The following is a 17,924-nucleotide window of genomic DNA, read 5'->3' as shown; positions in this document are numbered from 1 at the left end:
TTGGTTGTGTACCATCATTTAAATGAGATGATTAGGGAACTGGAGGTGCAGCTCGATGACCTTCGTGTGGTCAGGGAGAGTGAGGAGGTAATAGAGAGGAGCTATGGGCAGGTAGTCACTCTGGGGCCTGGGGAGACATATAAGTGGGTAACAGTCAGGAGAGGGAAGGGCAAGAGGCAGATGCTAGAAAGCACCCCTGTGGCTATACCCCGTAATAAGTACACCTGTTTGAGCACTGTTGGGGGAGATGGCCTACCTGGGGGAAGCAACAGTGGTCGCGCCTCTGGGACAGAGTCTGGCCTTGTGGCTCAGAAGGGTAGAGAAAGGAAGAGGATGGCAGCAGTGATAGGGGACTATAGTTAGACAGGCGATTCTGTGGACGCCGGAAGGAAACGCGGATGGTAGTTTGCCTCCTAGGTGCCAAGGTATGTGATGTTTCTGACCCCGTCCACGGTATTTTGAAGTGGAAAGGAGAACAGCTGGAGGTCGTGGTACATATTGGTACAAATGACATAGGTAGGAAAAGGGAGGAGGTCCTGAAAGCAGACTACAGGAAGTTAGGAAGGAATTTGAGAAGCAGGACCTCAAAGGTTGTAATCTCAGGATTACTGCCTGTGTCACGTGACAGTGAGTATAGGAATAGAATGAGGTGGAGGATAAATGCATGGCTGAGGGATTGGAGCAGGGGGCAGGGATTCAGATTTCTGGATCATTGGGACCTCTTTTGGGGTAGGTGTGACCTGTACAAAAAGGATGGGTTGCACTTGACTCCCAGGGAGACCAATATCCTGGCGGGGAGGTTTGCTAAAGCTATTGGAGAGAGCTTAAACTAGAATTGCTGGGGGGTGGGAACTGTACTGATGTGACAGAGGAAAGGGAGGTTGGCACACAAATAGAGAAAGCTTAGAGGTGGTGCGAAAGGGAGGATAGACAGGTGATAGAGAAGGTACGCACTCAGACTGATGCTTTGAGATGTGTCTATTTTAATGCGAGGAGTATTATGAACAAAGCATATGAGCTTAGAGCGTGGATCAGCACTTGGAGCTATGATGTTGTGGCTGTTACAGAGACTTGGATGATGCAGGGGCAGCAATGGCTACTTCAAGTACCAGGCTTTAGATATTTCAGAAAGAACAGGGAGGGAGGCAAAAGAGCTGGGAGTGTGGCACTGTTGATCAGCGAGAGTGTCACGGCTGCAGAAAAGGAGGAAGTCATGGAGGGGTTGTCTACGGAATCTCTGTGAGTGGAAGTTATAGGAAGGGGTCAGTAACTCTACTGGGTGGTTTTTATAGACCACCCAATAGTAACAGGGACATCGAGAAGCAGATAGGGAGACAGATTCTGCCAAGGTGTAATAATAACAGGGTTGTTGTGGTGAGAGATTTAAATTTCCCAAATATTGATTGGCATCTCCCTGGAGTGAGGAGTTTAGATGGGGTGGAGTTTATAGTGATCACAATTTTATCTCCTTTACCATAGCATTGGAGAAGGATAGGAACAGACAAGTTAGGGAAATGTTTAGTTGGAGTAAGGGGAAATGTGAGGCTATCAGGCAAGAACTTGGAAGCATAAATTGGAAATAGACGTTCTCAGGGAAACGTACAGGAGAAATGTGGCAAATGTTCAGAGGATACTTGGGGTTCTGCACAGGTAAGTTCCAATGAGACGGAAAGGTTGGTAGAGTACAGGAACCATGGTGTACAAAGGCTGTTGTAAATCTAGTCAAGAGGAAAAGAAGAGCTTACGAAAGGTTCGAAAAACTAGGTAATGTAGAGATCTAGAAGATTATAAGGCTAACAGGAAGGAGCTTAAGAAAGAAATTAAGAGAGCCAGAAGGGGCCATGAGAAGGCCTTGGCGGACAGGATTGAGGAAAACTCCAAGGCATTCTACAAGTATGTGAAGAGCAAGAGGATAAGGTGCGAGAGAATAGGAACAATCAAGTCTGATAGTGGGAAAGTGTGTATGGGGCCAGAGGAGATAACAGAGGTGCTTAGTGAATGCTTTGCTTCGGTATTCACTGAGGAAAAGGATCTTTGCGATTGTAGGGATGACTTGCAGTGGACTGAAAAGCTTAAGCATGTAGATATTAAGGAAGAGGATGTGCTGGAGCTTTTGGGAAGCATCAAGTTGGGATAAGTCACCAGGACCAGACAGGATGTACCCCAGGCTACTGTGGGAAGCGAGGGAGGAGATTGCTGAGCCTCTGGCGATGATCTTTGCATCATCAATGAGGACGGGAGAGGTTCCGGAGGATTGGAGGGTTGCAGATGTTGTTCCCTTATTCAAGAAAGGGAGTAGGGATAGCCCAGGAAATTATAGGCCAGTGAGTCTTCAGTGGTTGGTAAGTTGATGGAGAAGATCCTGAGAGGCAGGATTAATGAACATTTGGAAAGGCATAATATGATTAAGAATAGTCAGCATAGCTTTGTCAAGAGCAGGTCGTGCCTTCTGAGCCTGATTGAATTTTTTGAGCATGTGACTAAACACATTGATGAAGGTAGAGCCGTAGATATATATGGATTTCAGCAAGGCATTTGATAAGGTACTCCATGCCAGCCTTATTGAGAAAGTTAAGAGGCATGGGATCCAAGGGGACATTGCTTGTGGATCAAGAACTGGCTTGCCCACAGAAAGCAAAGAGTGGTTGTAGATGGATCATACTCTGCATGGAGGCCAGTGACCAGTGGTGTGCCTCAGGGATCTCTTCTGGGACCCCGACTCTTTGTGAATTTTATAAATGACCTGGATGAGGAAGTGGAGGGATGGGGTTAGTAAATTTGCTGATGACACAAAGGTTGGGGGTGTTGTGGATCGTGTGGAGGGCTTTCAGAGGTTACAGCAGGACATTGATAGGATGCAGAACTGGGCTGAGAAGTGGCAGATGGAATTCAACCCAGATAAGTGTGAGGTGGTTCATTTTGGTAGGTCAAATATGATGGCAGAATATAGCATTAATGATAAGAATCTTAGCTGTGTGGAGGATCAGTGGGATCTTGGGGTCTGAGTCCATAGAACACTCAAAGCTGCTACGCAGGTTGACTCCGTGTTTAAGAAGGCATACAATGCATTGGCCTTCATCAACCATGGGATTGAGTTTAAGAGCCGAGGGGTAATATTGCAGCTATATAGGACCCTGGTCAGACCCCACTTGTAGTACTGTGCTCAATTCTGGTCACCTCACTACAGGAAGGTGTGGAAACCATAGAAAGGGTACAAAGGAGATTTACAAAGATGTTGCCTGGATTGGGGAGCATGACTTATGAGAATGGGTTGAGTGAACTTGGCCTTTTCTCCTTGGAGCAACGGAGGATGAGAGGTGACCTGATAGAGGTGTACAAGATGATGAGAGACATTGATCATGTGGATAGTAAGGCTTTTTTCCAGGGCTGAAATGGCTAGCATGAGAGGGCATAGTTTTAATGTGCTTGGAAGTAGGTACAGAGGAGATGTCAGGGGTAAATTTTTTTACACACAGAGTGGTGAGTGCGTGGAATGAACTGCCGACGGCAGTGGTGGAGGCAGAAATGATAGTCTTTTAAGAGACTCCTGGGTAGGTACATGGAGCTTAGAAAAATGGAGGGCTTTGGGTAAGCCTGGGAAGTTCTAGGGTAAGGACATGATCGGCACAGCTTTGTGTGCCGAAGGACTTGTATTGTGCTGTAGGTTTCCTATGTTTCTATTGGTTGTTCAGAATGTTTCCTTTTTTCCTGAGCATAGCTGCAATTGTCACTCCGGTGAGGCAGTTAGCAGATACAAATGTGGAACTTCAACCACATTAACTGAATCATAATCAGCTCATTGCTGAGGAAGGGTATATTTACATTCCAGGAATGGGGTCCCAGTTCCTTAGTAAGGATGCCTAACTTGAAAGAATGGCAAAGGAGTCCAAGTTGCTCTATACTGCTCTGCTTGGTGTAACAGGCCAGTGAGATGGTAAATGTTTCAGTCTTCATTTTTAGATCACTGTGACATGGACTGCAGGAAAGGCTGTTGCATGCAGATATAGTTACTATTAGTTGTTAGAATAGGGCTAGTAGGGGAAGTTGGAATGGAATAACTGGAGGCAGTACCTGTTCCCTGGCATTAGAAATGAATATGGTGGTGATGAAAAATTGGGAACACAGCTGAAATAGATTTTTACCTGATTTCCTGTCGCATTTACTGCAATGTTCAAGGTGTCATTTTATGAGGGAATAGTTTCTGCCTGTGGCTATTTACCAGTTGCTAGAAATTCCAACTAGAGACAGTCAGATATGAAACTGCATTGTTACTGTGATCGAGATTATCTGGGTCTAGTATCAAATATTTAATTGCAGAGGGAAATGCAGAAATTATACAATGCCAAATTTGTGAATTCAGGATAGGTTTTATTATCATGGTCTTGTATGATGTGAGATTTATTGCTTTGTGGTAGCAGAACAATGCAAAGATACTTTAAAATGTTGTAAGTAACAAAATAAGTAGTGCAAAACAAACAGGAATTACATGGAAGCTTGTGGGTCATGGACCGTTCAGAAATCAGTTGATAAGAAACTGTTACTGAATCCTTGCATGTGTGTTTAGGCCCTTGTATCTTTTAAACCTTTTGAAATTGATTGTTTCAACCCTGGCTTTTTCAAATTATAAACATTTGTACACTGGGTAACAGGTGGAACGTGCGCATAGTGATTCTTACAATGTGAAGGTGGTAACCCTTTGGATTTTGAATAAAAATTCAGTGTTAATGGAGGGAATTTAAATCTGCAGTGGTGTAGTCATATGGGTTTAAAGTCAAATGAGTTGGTAGATGAGCAATTTCCTTATTGGGGATCAGTTGGTTTTAAAGTTGAGAAAGCTCCAAAATGCAGGAAAAACTTTCTGGAAAATAGCAATGTTACACTATTGTAATAATGAGTAGTCTGTTGAAATGAGATGTTTTAACTGATTGCCAGTGCTTAATGGATTGTAGGTAGAGCACTCTTCATCAGGTAAAGAGAGGATAAATTGAGAATAAGGAAAGCAATTGAAACTAGAAGGGTATTTTGGAGATGTGTTAAATTGTTTTGCTGTAAGGTTTGTTCGCTAAATTTTATTTTTTATATTGCAGGCTTTGGGAAGAGGGTTGGAAGCAACGTTACTATAAGAACAAGTTTGATGTTGATGCTTCTGATGAAAAATTCCGCAGAAAAGTTGTAGAATCATATGTTGAAGGTTTGTGTTGGGTTCTTCAGTATTATTATCAGGTATGTAAAATTTTTGCTTCAGTCCTATTTATAGAAGTATGTGTTACAGTGGATTCCAAATAGAGGTTTATTAGATAATGCATTTTAAAATTATTTACCATTTAACTGAAATATCCCAATCTAATCAAGAATGCCTGTATCTTAATTTTTTTAAGGATGTGTGCTGTAGCACTCTTTTGCAAATAGTGCAAGGAGAGAAGGAATTTCAAGTAATCTTGAAAGCTATTCAGCAGTTTTTTAAAAAGTCATTAGCAGTTTGTACTAGATTCTTGTGGGTGTTTTAGCTTGGAGACAATGCTTAAATGTAGAATTGTCTATTTTGTCTCTGTATGTTATAGCCATAGCTCAGAATGGATGTCCTTATGTTGAAACCTAAAAATAAATGATTTTGTACCATGAGTAATTTGGTTCCATTTTCAAGATGATCTTTAAAAGGGATTGTTTTAAAAAGATATATTCTATTTGCAGGGGTGTGCTTCCTGGAAATGGTTCTACCCGTTCCACTATGCACCATTTGCTTCAGACTTCTCAGACATAAAAGATATGCCTTCCACATTTGAAAAGGGAACCCAGCCGGTGAGAATTTACAAGATTATACTTGGCACTCAACAAAAGTGTAGACTACACAGCTTGCTTTTATGTAATGCAGAATGGCAAAATGCCTGCTGAGAATTTTGTAGCCTTGATACAAAAGTTAATGAAAACTATCGATAGTGAATAATCCATGTTATGATTAAAGGCTTTTTGTATTGATATTTAAAGTTCAGGGCGAGTTTAAGATGTATCAGTCCCAGTGTAAACTGAATTGAGGATTTTGGTTGCTTGTGGTATCTAGAATAGTTAAAGTTGACAACCTGCAGTCTTCGATACGTATAGGTTATGAGAGTAGTTTGTGTTCTATTGAACTTATGGCCTTAACAAGAATGGACTTGATGGCTTTGTATAGAAATATAATTATATGTATCATAGCTCTATGTTTATGTCTGCATCAGTTCTCCTGTTATCACTTGCCACCTCTACTTTCTGTGTGCGGCCTGCAGAGTTACTGAGCTGTGATTAAGCATGTATCAAGTTGGTGTCCTGTGTAGGAGTCTTATTTCTAGCCAGCCCTTAGAGGCTTTTAGCATTTGGATGAAGGAAATGAATTCTTTGTCAGATCCCTCTCGATATTCTGATCTCCACTTCAAACAGATGGTGTTCTGTGAAATTAAAATAGCACATTGAACATAGAATAGTACACCACAGTATTGATCCTTCAGCCCACAATGCTGTGCTGACCCTTAAACCCTGCCACCCATATAACCCCCCCAGCTTAATTTCCTGCATATACCTGTCTAGTAGTCTCTTAAATTTCACCAGTGTATCTGCCTCTGCCACTGACTCAGGCAGTGCATTCCATGCACCAACCACTGTCTGGGGAAAAAAAAACCTTCCTCTAATATCCCCCTTGAACTTCCCACCCCTTGCCTTAAAGCCATGTCCTCTTCTACTGAGCAGTGGTGCCCTGGGGATGAGGCGCTGGCTGTCCACTCTATCTATTCCTCTTAATATCTTGTATACCTCTATCATGTCTCCTCTCATCCTCCTCCTCTCCAAAGAGTAAAGCCCTAGCTCCCTTAATCTCTGATCATAATGCATACTCTGTAAACCAGGCAGCATTCTGGTTAATCTCCTCTATACCCTTTCCAATGCTGCCACATCCTTCCTATAGTGAGGTGACCAGAACTGGACACAGTACTCCAAGTGTGGCCTAACCAGAGTTTTATAGAGCTGCATCACGACTCTTAAGCTCTGTCCCTCGACTTATTAAAGCTAACACCCCATAAGCTTTCTTAACTACCCTATCTACCTGTGAGGCAACTTTCAGGGATCTGTGGATATGTACATCCAGATCCCTCTGCTCTTCCACACTACCAAGTATCTTGCTATTTATTTTGTACTCTGCCTTGGAGTTTGTCCTTCCAAAGTGTACCACCTCACACTTCTCCGGGTTGAACTCCATCTGCCACTTCTCAGCCCACTTCTGCATCCTATCAATGTCTCTCTGCAATCTTCGACAATCCTCTACACTATCTACAACACCACCGACCTTTGTGTCGTCTGCAAACTTGCCAACCCACCTTTCTACCGCCACATCCAGGTCGTTAATAAAAATCACGAATAGTAGAGGTCCCAGAACAGATCCTTGTGGGACACCACTAGTCACAACCCTCCAATCCAAATCTACTCCCTCCACCACGACCCTCTGCCTTCTGCAGACAAGCCAATTCTGATTCCACCTGGCCAAACTTCCCTGGATCCCATGCCTTCTGACTTTCTGAATAAGCCTACAGTGTGGAACCTTGTCAAATGCCTTACTAAAACCCGTATAGATCACATCCACTGCACTACCCTCATCTATATGCCTGGTCACCTCCTCAAAGAACTCTACCAGGCTTGTTAGACATGATCTGCCCTTCACAAAGCCATGCTGACTGTCCCTGATCAGACCATGATTCTCTAAATGCCCAGAGATCCTATCTCTAAGAATCTTTTCCAACAGCTTTCCCACCAGATTTAATTACCCGGACTATCCCTACTACCTTTTTTGAACAAGAGGACAACATTTGCCTCCCTCCAATCCTCCGGTACCATTCCCGTGGACAACGAGGACATAAAGGTCCTAGACAGAGGCTCAGCAATCTCTTCTCTCGCCTCGTGGAGCTGCCTGGGGAATATTCCATCCGGCCCCAGGGACTTATCTGTCCTAATGTATTTTAAGAACTCCATCACCTCCTCTCCCTTAATATCAACATGGTTCAGAGCATCAACCTCACTCATATTATCCTCACCATCGTCAAGTTCCCTCTCATTGGTGAATACCAAAGAGAAGAATTCATTTAGTACCTCGCTCACTTCCACAGCCTCCAGGCATATTTTCCCACCTTTATCTCTAATCGGTCCTACCTTCATTCCTGTCATCCTTTTGTTCTTCACATAATTGAAGAACGCCTTGGGGTTTTCCTTTATCCTACTCGCCAAGGTCTTCGCATGCCCCCTTCTTGCTCTTCTCAGCCCCTTTTTAAGCTCCTTTCTTGCTACCCTATATTCGTCAATAGACCCATCTGATCCTTGCTTCCTAAACCTCATGTATGCTGCCTCCTTCCACCTGACTAGATTTTCCACCTCACTTGTCACCCATGGTTCCTTCACCCTACCATTCTTTATCTTCCTCACCGGGACAAATTTATCCCTAACATCCTGCAAGAGATCCCCAACCATTGACCACATGTCCATAGTACATTTCCCTGCAAAAACATCATCCCAATTCACACCCGCAAGTTCTAGCCTTATAGCCTCATAATTTGCCCTTCCCCAATTAAAAATTTTCCTGTCCTCTCTGATTCTATCTTTTTCCATGATAATGCTAAAGGCCAGGGAGCGGTGGTCACTATCCCCCAGATGCTCACCCACTGAGAGATCTGTGACCTGACCCGGTTCATTACCTAATACTAGATCTGGTATGGCATTCCCCCTAGTCGGCCTATCAACATACTGTGACAGGAATCTGTCCTGGACACACTTAACAAACTCTGTCCCATCTAAACCCCTGGAACTAATCAGGTGCCAATCAATATTAGGGAAGTTAAAGTCACCCATGATAACAACCCTGTTATTTTTGCACCTTTCCAAAATCTGCCTCCCAATCTGCTCCATGGTATCTCTGCTGCTCCCAGGGGGCCTATAGAATACCCCCAATAGAGTAACTGCTCCCTTCCTGTTCCTGACTTCCACCCATACTGACTCAAAAGAGGATCCTGCTACATTACCCACCCCTTCTGTAGTTGCAACAGTATCCCTGGCCAGTGATGCCACTCCTCCTCCCCTCCCCCCCCCCCATCCCTTTTAAAGCACTGAAATCCAGGAATATTGAGAATCCATTCCTGCCCTGGTGCCAGCCAAGTCTCTGCAATTTCCACCACCTCATAATTCCATGTATGTATCCAAGCTCTCAGTTCATCACTTTTGTCCCTGATGCTTCTTGCATTGAGGTACACACACTTCAGCCCTTCTACCTTACTACCTTTACACCCTTTATTCTGCTTCTCTTTCCTCAAAGCCTCTTTATATGTTTGATCTGGCTTTACTCCATGCATTATACTTGCAGTTCTCGCATGACCTTTATCCTTCACCTCACTATCTGCTCTAACACTTTGGTTCCCCTCCCCCTGCAAATCTAGTTTTACCCCCCCCCCCCCCGGAGCAGCACTAGCAAACCTTCTCGCAAGGATGTTAGTCCCCCTCCAGTTCAGGTGCAACCTGTCCCATTGGAACAAGTTCCACCTTCCCTAGAACAAGGCCCAGTTGTACAGAAACATGAAGCCCTCCCTCCTGCACCAACTCCTTAGCCACATATTTAGCTGCATTATCTTCCTGTTCCTAGCCTCACTAGCACGTGGCACAGGTAGCAATCCTGAGATTGCAACCCTGGAGGTCCTGTCCTTCAACTTTGCATCTAACTCCCTAAACTCTCTTTGCAGGACCTCCTCCTCCTTCCTATCCACGTCATTGGTCCCTACATGGACCACGACATCTGGCTGCTCACCCTCCCTCTTGAGAATGCTGAGAACTCGATCTGAGATATCGTGAACCCTGGCACCAGGGAGGCAACAGACCATCCGGAATTCTCGATCTCTTCCACAGAACCTCTTATCTGTCCCCCAAACTATTGAATCTCCTATCACTACTGCGGTCCTCTTTTCCCTCCTTCCCTTCTGAGCTGAGGGTCCGGTCTCGGTGCCAGAGACACAACCACTGCAATTGGTCCCTGATAGGTCGTCCCCACCAACAGTATTCAAATATTCAAAACGGTATACTTATTATTGATGGGAATGGCCACAAGGGTGCTCTGCTCATTCTGTCTATTCCCCTTCCCTCTCCTGACAGTGACCCAGCTACCTGTCTCCTGACTTAGGGGTGACTATCTCCCTGAAACTCCTGTCTGTTTCTGCCTCTGCCTCATGAATGATCCAAAGTTCATCCAGCTCCAGCTCTAGTTCCCTGAACTGTTCTGTTGATCTCTCAGTACAGACTTTCTAAAAGCATATTTGTTTCTTATTTATCAAATAGAGACGATTCATTTTTGCTTGATACCGAATTTCCATGAACCAAGTGCACAAAGTACCCTTCATGATCCAAATATAAACTTTTGGATCGTCTCATCCTCCTTAGTTTTTTCCTCCACTCTTTATAATGTATTTGTTTTCAAAGCAACATCCACAAAATGCTGGAGGAACTCAGCAGGTCAGGCAGCATCCATGGAAATAAATCGATAGTTGATATTTTTGGCCAAGACCCTTCCTCAGGACTGAGAAGGAAGAGGGAAGATGCCAGAATAAAAAGGTGGGGGGGGAGGGGAAGGAAGCGCGCTGGAAAATGATTGGTGAAGCCATGTGGGTGGGCAAAGGTCAAGGGCTAGAGAAGAAGGCATCTGATAGGAGTAAAGAGTGTACCATACTTAGTTTCATTGTTAGGTGGGTTGTTTCAGCAGATTGAGTTGTTGCCACATGGATACATTTTTTTTGCAGTTCAAACCACTGGAACAACTGATGGGAGTATTTCCTGCAGCAAGTGGTAACTTCCTCCCAAAGACCTGGCGGACATTGATGGAAGATCCAGTGAGTTATTAATTAGAAAATGTTGGCAAGACTTGCTCAAAACAGATACCCGCATGAGATTGTCATCAAATTATCAGGGTTTCAAATAGTGGAAGTTAATGAAACTATTTTAATATTTTGGCAAGATTTATCATTTAAATTATTCATGTTGTAGAATATGAAACTTGCTTATCTTTCACGGATCATTTCCTAAATATACATTTTCATTACGTCATCTTTCACTCCAATGGAGGATTTTCCTTCCCTATTACTATGATTATTTTTGTTGTTACATGGGATGTGCTGGCACATCTCAAGTTCTTTGTCAATCCCTGCTAGAGGCTGTTGTGATAAACCTAATTAGATTATTGTTGTAATAACCTTGTTAGATTGAGTAATTTCAGATTGCAGATAAGTGTCAATTAGTTTGCTTGAAAGTCTAGGGACCCGTATAAGACTTTGTTACGCATCAGGGAACACAGCAGATTTCCTTATCTGAATGACATTACTGAGACATAAGTTTTAACAATTAGGTGATTTCCTGGTTGCCATTACTAGTGTTAATTTGAGATCTTTTTTAAACTACCCCGCTCCTTTGAGATTTGAATTTTTGGCTCTGAATTGTCAGTCCAGACCTGTGGTTCACTGGTTCAGTCATTTAACTGCTATATAATCATTCATGCGGAGGTATTTAAACTAGCTTAAAATATGAATACAGATTGTAATGTGTTGTGAGAAGAGTTTAGATAACAAACATCTTAATATGCGAGGGGTGATTGATAAGTTCGTGGCCTAAGGTCAGAGTCAATTTTAGTAAACCTAACACATTTATTTTTCCTACATTTGCATACTTAGTCCAGTGGTCGTGGAGCATACGGATCCTTTCTTTGTAGAAGTTAGCGTCTTGGACCTCCAGAAGTGGTCCACAGCAGGGGCGATTGATAAGTTTGTGGCCTAAGGTAGACGGAGATGAGTTATTAACTTCAAACTTTCTGCATTTTCATTTAAAGAGTTGAACTGCACGTTCATGTAAGAAGAGCTGTATAACTCATCTCCTTCTACCCAAGGCCACGAACTAATCAATCACCCTTGCTGTGGACCACCTGGAGGTCCAAGACGCGCTCGTTACTTGCACGTGCAGTTCGACTCTTTGAGTGATAATATACTTAAGGCCACGAACTTATCGATCACCCCGCTGTGGACCACTTCTACAAAGAAGGGATTCGTATGCTCCACGACTGCTGGACTAAGTGTGTACATGTAGGAGGGGACTATGTTGAAAAATAAATGTGCAAGGTTTTCTAAAATTGACTAGCCCTACCTTAGGCCATGAACTTATCAATCACCCCTTGTATTTATTGTGCCAGTATCCTAAGGTAGATTTAAAACCTTAACTTTAAGTTGCTATGGTTGACCAAGGTATAACTAATCAATTAAACATTTTAAATCAGTTTTAAAAAGATTTCAACATACATGAAAGTTTAAAGGTGGCCCCTTATTTTTATGAACTGTCCATTACTTTCTGCGTCTATAATCTCAAGCAAGCTAACTGTATTGATGTCAAATCTGGTTGAAAGGGCTCATGCATACTTTAATGTAATGACAAATTAAATGATTTTCCAATCCCACCATGTTAGATTAAAGTGCTGTTTTTTTTTGAAAGCTAAGTGAAACATTTTCTTTTTAATTTGCCTTTCTTGATCATTTGGTTTTCATATGAAAATAGTAAATCTGGAACTAATGTACCCCCATGAAATAAAGATGAATATAAATAGCCTTTTTAAATGCATATTTTTAATTACTGAACAAATGAATGAAGCTTACTATGAATATATTTGCTGTAAATATTCACAAAATAGGCTATAAATTTTGACAATAAGCTACATAAAGCAGATCAAGATTGTGGTTTTTTTCTTGAAGGAAAATTGTATCTCGTATTTTTTGTATAAACTGAGGATCCTCAGGGTACAGATGAAATATGTATCTTATTTAACAGGACTCTTCAATCATTGACTTCTATCCTGATGATTTCGCTATTGATTTAAATGGAAAGAAATATGCTTGGCAAGGTAGGAATTTCAAATTTTCATCTATATTCTTTCATATCTGATTGTATTTCTATGGTTATTTTAAATCAGGATTGGAGACCACTGCTTTTTTTCTCGTTTATACGTACGAGCAGCCTGATATGCAAAACCCAGTGTATAGGTTAAAAGCTGAACTAGATGCGAGAAGGGATCTCTTGTGCCGGAAGCAATTTAACTGTATTATGATTCAGAAGCTGAGCAAGGATCAGCAATGAGAGGGTAATTTTTGTTGTCATTAGTAACATGAATAAGTATGAATCAGATTATAGTAGTCCAGCTATTTCTTCCTTGACAGCATTGTATTATAATTAGATTTTTTGTTTTTTAATATTCAGCCTTGGAAATAAATATTGAACTCTGGGGTGCGAGCTAGAATCTTTTATGTTTCAAAGTTAATACAGGAAAATAGACATTACTTAAAGAGGACTGTGAATGGTTTTGATCACCGTATTTTAAAATGGGCGCTGGAGAATGTCAAAAATGATTTACTAGTATGATCACTAGTATGAGGTTGTATCTTACAGGAAGGTTAATGGAGGTCTTCAGGGTTGTGGAAAGGCAGATGCAGAGAAAATATTATCACAAGCAGGCAAGATCACAGTAAGAGACTGTGGATGCAAGGTTATAATAGTTGTGAATGAAATGTCAATCTACACAGTTATAATACATCTGGTTTGCTTTCTTTGTGTTAAGCAGCCTCTCCTGCAGACTTCTGCAAACAATGATATATTGTTGGGCTAAAACTTCAAAGAATCCTGACAATGATGATCTAACTTTTTGTAAGTCAATGCCACAGAAGGAAGGGGCAACTAATGCTTTCAACAGAATGGAAAATCCTCGAGGATGCTTCCTGAATGGATAGAAGAATTCCAGATAAGAAGCAATCCCAGGATTGTGCTGAATGTACAAAGTTCAAAGTACATATACAGTGCCTATAAAAAGTATTCAATCTCCCCCACCCCGGAAGTTTTCATGTTTTATTGTTTTACAATAATTGAATCACAGTGGATTTAATTTGGCTTTTCATTACACTGATCAACAGGAAAAGACTGACGTGTCAAAAGTGAAAACAGATCTCTACAAAGTGATCTAAATTAATTACAAACAAAACATAAAATAAGTACTCACTCCTTTAATATGACACATCAAATCGTCACTGGTGCAGCCAATTTGTTTTTTTGTGTCACATAATTAGATAAATGGAGATACATTTTTTGAGACCTGTGTGTAGTCAAGGTGTTTCAAATGATTGTAGTTAAAATAAACCTGTATCTGGAAGGTCCAACTGCTGGTGAGTCAGTATCCTGGCACAAACCACACTATGAAGTCAAAACACTCCAAACAACTCCAAAAAGGTTATTGAAAAGCACAAGTCAGGAGATTGATACAAGAAAATTTTCATGTCACTGAATATCCCTTGGAGTACAGTTAAGTCAATCAAGAAATGGGAAGAATATGACACAGCTGTAAATCAGCCTAGAGCAGGCCGTCCTCAGAAACTGAGTGACCATACAAGAAGGGGCCTAGTAAGGGAGGCCACCAAAAGACCTATGACAACTCGTGGAGGAGTTGCCAGCTTCAGAGGCTGAGATGGGAGAGACTGTGCATGCAACAACTTTTGCCCGGATGCCTCATCAGTCGCTGCTTTATGGGAGAGTGGCAAAGAGAAGCCACTGTTGGGGGGAAAAATACTCAGATGAAATCTCAGCTAGAATCCCATGTAGGAGATTCTAAAGTCAGCTGGAAGAAGGTTCTATGTTGCAGTGAAACTAAAATTGAGCTTTTAGGCCGTCAAACTAAATGCCATGTCTGGCATAAGCCAAACATCATACCATGAAGCTTGGTGGTGGCTGCATCATGCTGTGAGGCTGCTTCACTGCAGCAGGTCCTGGAAGGCTTGTGAAGGTAGAAGGTAAAATGTAGCAAATTACAGGGAGGTCTTGGAGGAAAACGTGATGCAGTCTGCAAGAAAACTGCAACTTGGGATATTTGTCTTCCAGCAAGACAATGACTCCAAGCGTAAAGCCAACGCTACGCAGAATGGCTTAAAAGCACAAAGTTAATGTCCTGGAGTGGCCAGGTCAAGAGTCCAGACCTCAATCCAATTGAGACTTTGTGGCTGGACTCCACTCACGATCCTCATGCAGCCTGACCAGTGCTCGAGCAGTTTTGTAAGAAAGAATGGGACAAAATTGCAGTGTCCAAATGTGCAGATAGAGAGCTACCCATACAGACTCAAGCCTGTAATTCTGCCAAAGGTGCGTCTACTAAATACTGACTTGAAGGAGGTGAGTAATCAAAATAATTTTGTGTTTTATATCTGTAATTAATTTAGATCACTTTGTAGAGATCTGTTTTCACTTTGACATGAAAGTCTTTTTCTGTTGATCGGTGTCAAAAAAGCCAAATTAAATCTACTGTGATTCAATGTTGTAAAACAATAAAAAACCCCAGGGAGGGGTGAATACTTTTTATAGGCACTGTATATCACCATATACAATCTTGAGATTTGTTTTCTTATGGGCATACTCAGTAAATCTAAGAACCATAATAAAATCAATGAAAGATTGTACCTAATAGGATGGGCCAAGTAACCAATGTGCAAAAGGCAACAAACTGAAAATACAAAAGAAAAATAAAAGAAATGACAATAAATAAATAAGCAATAAATATTGAAAACACAAGATTAAGAGTCCTTGAAAGTAAGTCTGTATTATATGGGAATAATTCAGTGATGGACACCTGAAGTTGACCCATTGGTTCAAGAGCCTGATGTTTGACGGGTAATAACTGTTTCTGAACCTGATGGTGTGAGTCCTGAGGCCCTCATATCACCTTCCTGTTGGCAGCAACATGACCTGAGTGGCAGGACTCTCAGATGATGGATGCTGTTTTTCTGCTACGTACTCCGTGGTAGGGGAAGTTTTACCTGTGACTGACTGGGCCATATCCACTACTTTTTGTAGGATTTTCCATTCAAGGGCATTGGTGTACCATAGCAAGCTGTGATGCAACCAGTCAATGTACTCTCCACCACACATCCTTAGAAGTTTGTCAAAGCTTTCATGGCAAATCTTCACAAACTTCTAAGGAAGTAGAGGCGTTGCTGTGCTTTCTTCGTAATTTCACGTACGTGCTGGGCCCAGCATGGCCCTCTGAAATGATAACACTGAGAAATTTAAAGTTGCTGTCCCTCTCCACCTCTGATGCCCTGATGCAGACTGGCTCATGGACCTCTGGTTTCTTCTTCCTGAAGTCAATAATCAACTTCTTGGTCTTGCTGACACATAATGAGAGGTGTTGTTGGGGCACTACTCAGCCAGATTTTCAATCTCCCTCCTATATGCTGATTTGTCACCACTTTTGATTCAGCCAATGACAGTGGTGTCGTCAGTAACTATGGCATTGGAGCTGTGCTCAGCCACACAGCTATAGAGTAAAGTGAGTAGAGCAGGGGGATAAGCAAACAGCCTTGTGGTGCACCTGTGCAGATGGAGTTTGTGAAGGAGATGCTGTCACTTTCTGAACTTACTGGGTTCTGCAAGTTAGGAAAACGAGGATCCAGTTGCACATGGAGGTATTGAGGCCAAGGTCTTGAAGTTTATTGATTAGTTTTGATGGGAAGATAATGTAGTTATTATCAGTAAGAGCATCCTGATGTATGTATCTTAGCTGTCCAGATGTTCCAGGGTTGACCGAAGAGCCAATGAAATAGCATCTGCTGTTGTGCTGTTTGGCAAATTGAAGCAGACCCAAGTTGCTCTGCAGGCAGGAGTTGACGTATATCGTCAACAGCCTCTCAAAGCACTTCATCACAGTGGACAATAGTCATTGAGGAAGGTTGCCACATTTGTCTTTTGAAGCCTGATTAAAGCAGTTGGATACCTCAAACTGCTGAAGCAAGCAGTTAAGGGTGCCAGTGACCCTCCAGCCAGTTGATCAGCACAAGTCTTTTGTACTGCGCCAGTTACCCCATCTGGGTGAATGTTTTATGTGGGTTCACCGTCCCGAAGGATGCTGTCACACTGACCTTGGACTGAAATCACAAGGTCATCAGAGTCTGTGGGAGTTCGTGAAATTTTGACAGTCAAGGAGTCATTGAGCTCATCTGGAAGCAAATCCCTGCTGTATGTTAAATGTAGCAGGGCTTCCTGTAAAGTACGCATTGCACGATTCCTAGATCTCTCATTATTACAGTATCCAAAACAGTTTCTTCAACTCAGATCAATGAGAATGATCTGAATCACTAAAATGTTCTATCAGCCAAATAAAAGATGGCAGAAAAGGGGTTAAAGATGAGTGCATCAATTTTCCAAATACTTTGCGCTGCATGCCTTGCCAATCTTGAGTGTGTGGAAACAGATGGTTACAGATTGCCTAGGACATTAGTTGAAATTTTAAAACTTAAGAACTGAGCCCAAGAGTGTCAAATAATACTCAATAAAAGTAGCAATGCTAAATCAATGAGGTAGAACAAGCCACTGATCTGTTCATATAAATCGAGAGAAAATGAGTAAATGTGATTTGTTTACTTCCTGTTGTAACAAACCTGGAACAAATACCAAGTTGCTTATCTCTCCTGGAGGTTTGGGCACAAATTTGCAACCCAATGGAGCGGTCAGCAGAATTGGGCAAGGAATGAGAAGAAAAGTGATAGCATTCATTCTGCACGTGGGCAGAGAATATATTGGAAAATCAATTTAAGAGGTAGTCACACAAGAATTAGAGTAGTACTTCCATTTTTGCCATGGTATTGATAAAATAATTGGCAATCTGTTTAAATGTGGATCTTGCCAATGTAGATGACTTCCACTGGGAATCCAAAAGTGGTAGAAATAACAAGTGGAACTGGAAGAAAGTGTGAAATTTGAAAGTTCTGGTTGATTGCAACCAAACACAGGAAGTAATAGTACCAAGGTGAAATTGTTAACATATACAAATACTAATGGTGAAGGTTAGTTAATAAAGATTGCAGACT

General features: G+C 41.9%; 1 protein-coding gene across 2 annotated transcripts in view; it reads left to right on the top strand.

The window, feature by feature from the left end:
* Nucleotides 1-17,924, top strand: part of xrn2 (5'-3' exoribonuclease 2) — a 114,131-nt gene that overhangs the window by 61,639 nt on the left and 34,568 nt on the right. For both annotated transcript variants that reach the window (XM_063056238.1, XM_063056237.1), the window contains 4 exons: nucleotides 5,088-5,223; nucleotides 5,692-5,799; nucleotides 10,791-10,880; nucleotides 12,856-12,928. In XM_063056238.1, coding sequence (XP_062912308.1) covers nucleotides 5,088-5,223; nucleotides 5,692-5,799; nucleotides 10,791-10,880; nucleotides 12,856-12,928 — 407 coding nt within the window. The remainder of the gene's footprint in view (nucleotides 1-5,087; nucleotides 5,224-5,691; nucleotides 5,800-10,790; nucleotides 10,881-12,855; nucleotides 12,929-17,924) is intronic.

The sequence above is a fragment of the Mobula hypostoma genome, chromosome 8 (assembly GCF_963921235.1).
Source record: "Mobula hypostoma chromosome 8, sMobHyp1.1, whole genome shotgun sequence".
NCBI classification, from domain to species: domain Eukaryota; kingdom Metazoa; phylum Chordata; class Chondrichthyes; order Myliobatiformes; family Myliobatidae; genus Mobula; species Mobula hypostoma.
The sequence above is the reverse complement of the archived record's forward strand: the minus strand, read 5'-3'. Positions and strand labels throughout refer to the sequence as shown.